Raw genomic sequence first — 10,938 nt, forward strand, 5'->3', positions numbered from 1 at the left:
CACAAATACAAAATAAAAATAATGGACCGCATGTAAATAACATACAAAAAATCCCATGCCTACTCAGTAGGTAACTACAGCATTCCAACTCCTCAAGATGTAGATATGTACATTTCCGTTACAAAAATATAGTTTATAGTTTTCTTTTTTGCTTACATCCCAAAGAAATGCAGTGCCCTCAAATCCTTTCCCTTCTTTACTTGAAATGACTTTCTGAATATAGAAAAAAGAAATGAGAAAACAAAATCCATTACACCTTAAGGCTAGATGCAATGCATCCACACGCTGATATCTGTCAAACATCTGCAAGGCTTCACAAAAAAGGCACCAAAAAAATTGAAGATTTGTGGTTGATTTTTTTTCTCTGATGTTTTCCCCCTCCATTTAACAGGTTTTCATTGTCACATTTGAGAAAAAGAAAGATAGTACCAGTGGATGATATTTACAAAATAAGAGAAACTAACATCACTCTTCCACATGCGTCAGAATACTTAAGTGCTTCTAGTCAAACAAGGTCAAGAACTTATCACAGCATTTTTACTACTTAATACAGAATGTATCTTATAAAATATGGCCCTGCTCAAGAATAATACAATGCAAATATTCAAATTAACTGTCACAACAATGGTACTAAAAAGTAAAAACAAAAAGGAAACATGGCACATGTACAATATACTGTAGCTTATGTATATTATTCAAACATCTTTTGTAACTGTACACCTGTCGAGTCAAGCTTCTGTTGAGCCTGTTGCCCACAGGCTTCGATTACACATTAATGTCTTTTAGCCATTCTGCATCGCAAGTACGTCTGAGGGAAGGCTTGCCGAAGCCTGTTGCTTTTGTTTGTCATTTTAAAGTCTCATATGCCTCGTTTGAAAGGATAGGATTCGAAGGGAGAGAACTACACAAAAATCCCTTTTGTTTTCAAAAGTCTTTGCTGAGTCCTTGACTGTTTTGTAACCGAGCCATGTTGGGAGCATGGGCAGAAAAGTGCTTTTTGCAGAGGGGACTTAGAAGTCATTGATGCTTTCTGTTCCTTTGAGTCAAGGGAGAGCCTGGAGGTCTGGGGTGGGTGACAAAAGTCTCAGCAGATGTCGGATGTCCGAGGGGAAAGCGTGGCTTGCATGTCGGGCAGTGGAGTGGTGACAGGAGAACTGTAGATGTTGCTGGTCACTGAGGTATGGAAGGAGGTGGCCACCTGCGTCTGGAAGGTGCTGGTTGCTGAGGGGTAAGTGGTTGCTATGGAAGGGGAGGGGTAGGAAGTGTGGATCGGTGAGGAGTAGCAGGAGTTCACTGGGGACGGGAAGGAGGAGACCGGAGAGGGGTACGGATTGATGGGAGAGGGGTAGCTGGACACTGGCGAGGAAGCTGAGATGGATATGTTGGCAACCGAGCTCTGGACTGCAGTGGTGCCTTTCTCCACCTTCTTGTCCTTCTGCCGCAGGTGGATCTTAGTGTGGCGCTTGCGCTCGTCGCTGCGGGCGAACTTGCGGCCGCAGATCTCGCAGGCAAAGGGCTTCTCGCCAGTGTGCGTGCGGATGTGGGTCGTCAGGTGGTCGCTGCGGCTGAAGTTGCGCATGCAGATCCTGCACTGGAAGGGCTTCTGGCCGGTGTGGATGCGGATGTGGCGCGTCAGCTCGTCTGAGCGCGAGAAGCGACGGTCACAGGTCTCAACGGGGCATGCGTAGGGGCGCTCGTGGGGAGGTGTCTTGCTTGGCCGGTTTGGGTACTTGCGCATGCGACTGGGCTTGATGAGCTGAGACTGGTAGACGCTTTTCAGGTCCTGGGAACCGGTTTGGGTCGCAAAGGCCTTGATGGTGGACAGCGGCGTTAGGGAAGGCTGCTGACCCGCTTGTGTCTGGAAGGGCTTCTGGTCGGGGGCCACCAAGTTTATCTCACTCTGCTGTTGGGGAAACAGGTAGTCGGGGATCATTGGCACAGGGAAGCTGGTGCTACAGGCCTTGCTGTTGGGGTATGATGAATGGGGGTACTGCAGTGAGGTGCCCACTGTGGTGGAGAAGTTTGGGCCAGACTCAGGGAAGATATCTAGGCTGGCGCTGGAGTAAGTGGGAGCCGCTGAGTAGATGGGGTTATGCTCGCTCTGGTGGACGGAGCAACTAAGGTTGGCGCTGGATGTGGATGACGAAGTGGAAGAGGGGATGGAAGACGAACAAGAGGAAGAGGGGGGAGTTGCCTGAGAGTTCGAGGACGGAATGGAGGTGGGGGGCGGGTTGATGCCCACCAGCCCGCTCACCAGGCTGAACAGAGGCTCAGCCCACAGACTGTTACTGCAGTTGTGGGCAGGTTCGAGGGTGAAACGGCCCGTGTAAGAGATGGGGGGCAGCCGTTGGGTGGAGTAGGTCTGATCTGACAGAGGTTTCTCGATGGCAATTTCTGAAAGTGTGTCTGCAAAAGCAAGCACAAAACAGAGAGAGAGAGTAGATTAGAAACCATAGCACAGCTAGTTAACTCTAAATTGTCTTGAGCTCATTTGAGTGCACATAAATGATCCCAAAGGTGTTTTAGTTGTGGGGGTCCTGCTGGCTGTCGAGACTGTGTTTTCCCCCAATCTCAGACAGAGCAGCAGGTGCTGATGGAGTGCAGGGGCACCCCCCCACACCAAAACACACACACACATTTGCCGATCTCCCTCAGAGACAAGAGCCAGCGCAAGCTAAACCATCTGCATGTGCACTTCTCTCAGCGCTCTCTTTCTCATTACTGTCATCCTGATCTCTCTTTCCCACTCGCACAGCTTATAGTTATTCAATCTGTACTTTCAATGATTCAAATATTGGGTTTAAAATTAAGCTGTTCTGCAAATTCTAAATGTCTCATTCATTCAGATGATTTTACTTAGTAATAATAACTACTTAGTGATTGCTGTCAGCTTTGGTTAAAATTTTAATTTAAACTTAACATCAGTTCAAATTCATTTCAAAATATGTTATTATAATAACTCTTAAATGTATAAGTTTACATTTAAACAAAGCCAGATAAAGCATAAAAGACACATTATAATTAACAACTGCATTTTTGCACAAGCAAACAACTCTCGCAATTCTCTGAATAAAAGCAGCATGCAGCTTTTTCACCATGCAATTTAATCAAGAGGGATTTAGTGCTTACCTCCAGCAAGGTGATCAAACTGCTCGCTGGGCTCCCCAGAGCCAAAGCCTGTGCCTTCAGGTGCCGTGGCATTGAGGAATGGGGTCCCTGAGTTCAGCATGATCATCTCCTCCAGCTTGGGGTAGTTATCCATGGGGGAGTGAGGGAAGCTCAGGTGGTCGGAGATCTGCAGAGCAGGCAGGAGCATCTCTGTCTTGGCTGCAGCCATCTCTCTCTGGAGTGTGCTCGGTGAGGAGAGAAGTGCGCTGGAGAGATCAGCAGCTAACCCCTCTGGGACGACAAATGTGAAGATGCTGCGATGTCTGTCTCTCCTTCTTTCTGTTGATCTCCTCACTCTCACAGTTTGTCTTCTTGGTGTCTTTTCTCTTCTCCTTTTTTGATTGTCCAAAGATGCAGAACAAATCCACTTTATCTCAGAAAAAATTACTGAGATTCAGAATGTCCCTTCTGATCATTCCCTAATTTTCACTTTTTCAGCAAATTAGGTCGCTGCTTTGTTTCTGTTGTTGTTTTGAATTGACTTGCCACATTTATTTAATGTGTTTGTTATATATATATCGCAACGTGTTGCCTATCAGCTGTCTGCACTAGAGCTGAATCGCTTGGGCTCTCTAGGCTCTTTCTCAGCTCAGAGAATCCCGACTCCTTTATATATCCTCTTGCCGTGACGTAGATGTCCATATTTGGACTGGAGGAAGCCCATATTTAGGCACTGCAGTGGAGGACACATGACGTTTGCCTACAGGAAATAAGCAGATTGGGGAGCTTAAACATTAAGTCCTTGCATTAAACGGAGGGGAGATGCCCGTTCCTCCTCCACAGCAAATCAATGCGTGGTAAGCGCAGTGTCTCTCTGAGAGAAAGAGAAGCGCAATTCTACCTTTTCTGCTCAAAAGTCTCGCTAAATTTTCGGGTTTCCCGTCTGCGCTGTAGCAGAGCCCTGGCCGGAAGATCCCGCTCCGCCATGCCATATAAGGTCGTGACTACATAAGGCTTGATTCCGGTGGGTTTCCACTTCCATGCCCTTATTTGGAGTTTCCTGATGTAGCGCTGTTCGGCGCTTGGCAGTGAAAGGGGGGTTTCTCCTTTTCCTTGTTATGAAAGGCCGGTTCTCCCCACACCTACGCCGAAGCCCACGCCTGCGTCTGTCCTCGCTCACTCGATCTATCTCCTGCTGGTTAATATTTCATTAAGATCTGCCAGGGTACAGAGAAAGAGAGAGAGAGAGCACTTCACACCCCCACGTTCAGAGGCAAATACCAGGCATCTGCTGGAATTAATCACTGGCTCTGGCTGGCAGCCTGATGGAGATGCTCTATCTCTCTTTCTCTCTCTCTCTCTCCTTCGCCCACCTCTGCCAACCCCTCCCCCCCCAACCTGTGCCATCTCCATCATCAACATAAAGGTGAGCCCGTCGGGGGTGGCCAAGGAGCAGACAGGATGACTGGCTGATATATGAGTATTTGACAGTCTATTACATGATTTAGGGAGGGTGGAGCAAAAGAGCAGTGTGTGTTATTCTGGCTTCAGGATGACAGTCTATTACACGATTTAGGGCGGGTGGAACAAAAGAGCAGCGTATGTTATACTAGTTTCAGGAGAAAAGTGAGTGGAGATCATGGATGTTGTGGTGGTACAGAGTGCTCGAGATGATGATGGCAAAGCGAAGAGAGCGAGAAAATGAAGTAATGGTGTCTTTTGATTTATAGAACAGACAAAAAGATAACTAAGAAAAGATTCCTGAGAATAATTATTGTCTGGGTATTGATCAAGGAGAGTGGCATTATGAGATATAGAGAGAATGAGAATTTAGAAGCGAATTTATCTGTGTAACTCTTTTTCAGGCTATTTTTAACTTCCATTAAAGTAGTGTCTTGCTATATATATATATATATATATATATATATATATAGACTTAGAAGCACTTGCAATAAATGTGTTTGCAAGAAGGAGATAATGTATTGATATGTCTGGCTCAATAACCTTTTACAAGGGTTTGCTCAATCTGAGTTCTGCTTGGTTAGGCCTTTCAACACAGCAGGGTAAATCTTTATTGCTGTGAATCACTTTAGTCGAAGAGTAGTTAGCGAAAACATGGTTTTAAATATGGGTATCAACTGATAAGACTGAATCCTTTATTCACTTTTATGAATTATCCAAAAAAGTGTAGAAAGCCAGCTTGGAATCAAAACTGATTATATGTACTTTCTAAATCTACATTGTTGGTCTTGTGCATGAATATTTAGTATACGTTATCCACCTTTCAAATAAGAAGTTTGTTTACATAATCTTTCATCAAGGTTACATAACTTGGGTCCCAAGGCCATTAATGCACCAATTCTCAATGGATAAAATGAAATGTACACATTTTCTCACTAAATATCATGTTCCATTTGCAATTACTCCACATTATGAAATTATAATAGGTTGTGGATGTCAATTCATATTAAATTTAATCTGTACAAAAGAATGCAGTAAAACAAGTTTTAGCATGTGTTTGGTGTGCACTACCTTTCTAAAGTTTGCGGTCAGTATTTATTTATTTTTTTTGAAAGAAATTAATACTTTTATTGAGCAGGGACGCATTGAATTTATCAAAAGTGACAGTAAAGACATTTATAATGTTACAAAATACTTATATTTCAAGTAATTGCTGTTCTTTTGAACTTTCTATTCATCAAGAATCCTAAAAAAAATGTATCACAGTTTCCACAAAAATATTAAGCACAACTGATAATAATCAGAAATGTTTTTTGAGCAGCAAATCAGCATATTAGAATGATTTCATCATCATTTGATCATTTGACACTTAAGACTGGAGTAAAGACTGCTGAAAATTCAGCTAAAATAAATGACACTTATACACTCAAATAGAAAACAGTTATTTGAAAGTGTAATAATACTGTATTTTGATCAAATAAATGTAGTCTGCATAAGAGAAACTAAACCCTAAACTTCTGAACAGTAGTGCATATGGTGTGTTTATGAAAACTAACATATACATTTGTATGGGTTCTAGATATGTTCCATTACATTATTCTGCCCAACCGAACCTGAGAATTGTTACATACTAATCTACATCAGGCACTAACCATGGCGTTTGTCGTGACTGTAATGTAAGCCCTAAAGCACAACTGACATCTGATGCATTTGTGTCATTAATATGACAAATGCCATGAAGCCACTGCCTTCTTGGGATTTTTAGCCAGCTGAAGGTTACAGGCGACAGGAAAACAATTACCAGAGCCCACGAGGCAGCGACAGAAAGCCAGTCTCTGAGACCTGCCCCCAACTGAGTCATTGCCTGCCTTTGTGCTCTGTTTGATGTGCACAACAAAAGGAGGTTCAGCTATGTGTCAGAAGACCAGTACCTGAGGCCTATCTGTTACATTTAAGGGGACTTCCTGAAAAGAGCGGCTGCACATTTAGTTTGCTAATCTAAATAAATATACAGAACTGCCTAAAAGGTTCAAAAAGTCTAAGATGGAATCAAGTCACAGATTTTCACCATGAATGGTTAAGCCACATGTATGAAGTATGAGTAAGATTTAACCATTTACAGTGGAATAAACGTCTAGCTAATTTTAGTAGCTGGTGTGAAACATCAGAGAAGTGAAACCGAATGACTAGCATGGTTTAGTATAGTTTTTAATGGACCATTGCCTTGTTGTTTCTTATGCGGTATTCTTTCCATCTGTGTTTGGGTAATACAGAGTGCAAATTGGGAGTGCAGTGTAGTGGTAAAACCGGCCGGCTGGATTTTTGTTTGAGAGTTTTAACTGGGTGTGATTCCACATTCATTTGAAGACAGACACTTACAGATTTCTGCTAGGCTCATATTTCACATTTCACCGCTCGCAGTTCAACATGAGCTACCACATTTCCCTTTTATAGTCTATTTAGAGTTAAAGGATGTTCTCTAGTAGTACAAAACTACATTTTAGGAAGAAAATGTAAGGTGCTTTCCCATGTTAAACTCATAGCTATGATGATAGTGTTTTGTGTGTGGCTAAGGAGTTTTGAGTGGTTAGCACATATTGCTACATGGTTGCAGCGGTGTTCTGGTTGATTGAAAGGGTGTTGTTAAGAAGTTTGTTTTTTTTTCCTCCTGGACCAAGTCAAAAGTACTCTATGGTGTTTTGTCACCCTGTTCATGTAGCACAAACAGTAGAGCATGGCACTAGAAATCCCAAGGTCATGGATCTGATTCTCAGGAAATGCATGAACTTAAAATAAAGTTAAAGTAAGTTGCTTTGAATAAAGGCCTCTGCAAAATGCATAAATGTTAATGATATGCTGTAGTTTAAGTCAAAGAGGCACTATAAGCGATATCATTTTTTCTTTATTGTAGATGCAGATTTAATAAACAGCCCGCTGTCATGTAATTAATTTTTTTTTTTTTTGTAATACTTCATGGCAGTTTCAAAGTGAAATGTTCAGTGACTCAGTTTTCTCTGAAACAGTTAAACATGACTGTGGCAGCATTTTATTATGCTGGTTAATGCTCTATATCAGAAATGAAATGTCTGGTGAGTGCCCACAAAAGTTTAAAGGGGGGAGGGGTATAATGCTATTTCATGCATTCTCAGTTATTTACACTGTTCAAGAGTTGGATTCTCGTGCTAAACATGGGCAAAGTTTCAAAAAACTATTTGGACGTATGATGGAGTATTTCTGTGAGTATTTCAGGGCGGAGCTAAAGAGTCGTGTAAGTGCTCGCGACTCTTTAGCCCCGCCCACGGCACAGGAGCTCGGATGTTTTCGGAGAGAAGCGTAAAGCTGTATCTTTCTTTTATAAATCTGATAAAACTAAAGACTCTTTGGAGATATGAAGGATGCAATACTACTATATAGGAACTCAAGATTAACATGAGATTGGCCGAAACTGTGTGTGCTACGTCCCCTTTAAAAATAACATAACACCTACACTAAACTCTACCCTAAAGTTAACCGATAGTGTTAACAAAAGCAAATGTGAGATAAACATACCACATCTGCTGAAGGATCCATTTTAGCTTTGCTCTACAAGTCTTTCAGCTCTTGTATTATGCGTTTCACAGGACTCGTACCTGAGCACTTTGCATCACAAATGCAATGCTTTACCAGGTGCGCTACAGAGCAAGTTTACTTCATTAGAAAAGCCATACATATGGAGCTGATTATGTTAAAATTTATTAGTTTGCCAATCATGCACTATGGTAAAAGTGTTTTGAGGTCATATCATTGTATTGTGCATGGATAATAATTTTGTATTAATCAATAATCTGCCCCTATAATCATAATTTGTGTGAAAAGTAGCAAATGTTTTACTGCTACTAGCGTTCATTTCAGTTGGAAGTTTCAGTAAAATGTTTGTATAGGTACTTTTTTGCAGAAATGCAGTCAGAGTCACATATTTCCAACGAGCTTGAGTTGTTAAATCACTAATCCTAAGTGTGAGCAATAGTAGTACTGTATTGATGCTTGCCTTACCAAACACAACTCTATTTAAATCCAAAACCAAACATGAACACATTTGAGTTTCTCGTCTGTAGAAGTTTACTTTTCCTCAAGATACATTGTGTATATCAACCTGTTACTCTCTACCCAGTGGACACAGTGTCAGGTGAGGTTAGGCTGGAAAGATAGACCACAGGATCTTGTCGATTCAGGATTGCCTGCAGGTAACTCAATGGCATCTGCAGCCAGAAATGGGGAGTGTTCCAGAATCATACAATAATCATAACCATTGGAACACAGCATGTCATGAAAGATGACAAGCAAGAGGTAGATGTGAACTCGGAATCGTCCCGACAAACAGCACAACAGCAGTGGAGAACCTGGGCAAAAGAGTGAATAAATCAGAAGGCCCTGTCAGAACAGCTCCAGTCTGGATCTCAGTGGTGGTTGATGAAGTGGTTCACTATAGGTCAGTGAGATAATGTTGAGGCAAAGGTCCACGGTCTCTAATGGGATACAGAAAGGATTTGCAGGTCAATCAGTTCATTAGATATGGGTCATATCCCAAGTCATGATTTAACACAATCTTAAACTTTTTATGGACAAGACTCTCATATCCCAATGAATATAATTTCTCACACAAAGTGCATGAAAGATGCAACTCAGGTTACATTAGATTTTTTTTTTCATTGATGTTATTGCCATGCATGGTGGAATTGCACTTCACATTATTCCCTATGACTATATTTAAAATGGATGAATTGTGGATTTTTCACAGAGCTTTTCGCAGTGTATTCTGGGATTGCTTTATGTGTGAAGGAAGGACACATTCAATGCTGTGCGGTATCCAAGAAGACAGCATAATTATACACTTCCTACTGTTTGGAACAGCCTTCGCTTCAGGAACAAGTCTGTGACGCCTTAAAATACCGTCTGGGAAGGCAGCTCTAGGTGTTGGAGCAGAGCATTAATTGACAAATACAGTTAGTATTGATCGAATGGTGAATTGGAGGCCTTGGCTAAGAGTATAATGTTCAGAAATTCATCCTTTGTTCAGATGGCATAGTTTTTATGGGATGCTAGCAGGCATATATCATAATGCAGATTTGAGACAGCTGTTTGGATTATGCCACTAATATCCCTCCAACCACCGCTCCAAAAACTGATCAAGGTCTATTTCGCAGCTGAGACACACTCTGGTTTTGATATTAAACTGTACATTCATATTTTTGCATTAACAAACGCTATTTGCCATATGAAAGTTACCATCCAACCATCCAACCCAACCCTTAGACAATCTTAATGCACTTGCAACCTAAAGGTGAAGGCTAGAAGAGACATAAGCAGCAACACTATAGGATGTGCTCTAGTTTTGAACTCATAAAACAAGGTTCTCTGTTAATGGGAAAACCGTGTCTTGTGTTTTGATAGCACACTGAAAAATAAATCTGTTGATGAAAAAGTTGAAAACATACATCTCTTATGGCACACCTCTTCAGTGGCCTACACACAGGTGTCACTGTGTTTTAAAAAGCGGTGGGAGCAGCCGACGGGGTTAAATGAACTTTACATAACATATTTAGTTAGATAACTTCATTCATCTTCCAATTTTGATGCCGAGATTGTGTATTTCACTCGATGAACCTTGTGAAAAATAAGTACACTTTAGCTTTCCTTTAAAAATAGTACATATTATGGAAATAACACACTTTAAAATAATTTACTTAAGTGCAAACTGAAGGTAATGTTTTCGGAAGCCTAATTACTTATTTTTCAATCAAATGACAATTCAATTTAAATTTAAATTAAATGCAATAAGTTGAACTTTAGAGTGTTTTTGATCCATTTAAATGGTACTCAAGTGCATTTTGATTTGTAATGTCATTATTATTTCTATTGCCTTTGAAATATGGTTAACATGTACTGCTGAATGTACTGACAAGCATTTATGGTAAACTAAAGGCTTGTTCACACCGGGACGAATATCGCGCGCGATTATCGCCGACGTTTAACGCCTCGTGACTAAACAAAGGGCGCCAATGTGAGTGTGCACACCGTCGCGCAAAACGCGAGGCGTAAAAGCGTCATTTTTTAAAAACGCCTCAAGCTCATTTTTTTTTGTTTGACGCGGCGCGTTAAAAACTGGCCGAACAATGAGATTGGCGCTTTTGTGCCTGGAGCTGCTGAAGTTACAGTAAAACACAACTTGGTGGCGCTCAAGCACAAAACGGTCTTGCCGAGCACACATTGATACCTAACGACGAAGAGGAAGTAAGTACACCAAGAAGATGCATCGAGGCAAGATGAATGTAGAGCTGCTGGTCTCACTGGTGTCTGAACACAAAGGGCTTTATGACAAACGCGACAGCG

General features: G+C 41.6%; 1 protein-coding gene across 1 annotated transcript; it reads right to left on the bottom strand.

Moving 5' to 3' along the window:
- Nucleotides 1–423: 423 nt before the first annotated feature.
- On the bottom strand, nt 424–3,740 carry LOC107742512 (early growth response protein 1-like). The gene is made up of 2 exons (XM_016555514.1): nt 3,130–3,740; nt 424–2,406 (listed from the first exon to the last, which is right to left on the bottom strand). The coding sequence occupies exons 1-2, from the start codon at nt 3,335–3,337 to the stop codon at nt 1,085–1,087; spliced, it is 1,530 nt and encodes a 509-aa protein (XP_016411000.1). The 5' UTR covers nt 3,338–3,740; the 3' UTR covers nt 424–1,084.
- Between the last annotated feature and the right edge of the window lie 7,198 nt (nt 3,741–10,938).

The sequence above is a fragment of the Sinocyclocheilus rhinocerous genome, unplaced genomic scaffold (genome assembly GCF_001515625.1).
Source record: "Sinocyclocheilus rhinocerous isolate Xijiao unplaced genomic scaffold, SAMN03320098_v1.1 scaffold70, whole genome shotgun sequence".
Taxonomy (NCBI): Eukaryota; Metazoa; Chordata; class Actinopteri; order Cypriniformes; family Cyprinidae; genus Sinocyclocheilus; species Sinocyclocheilus rhinocerous.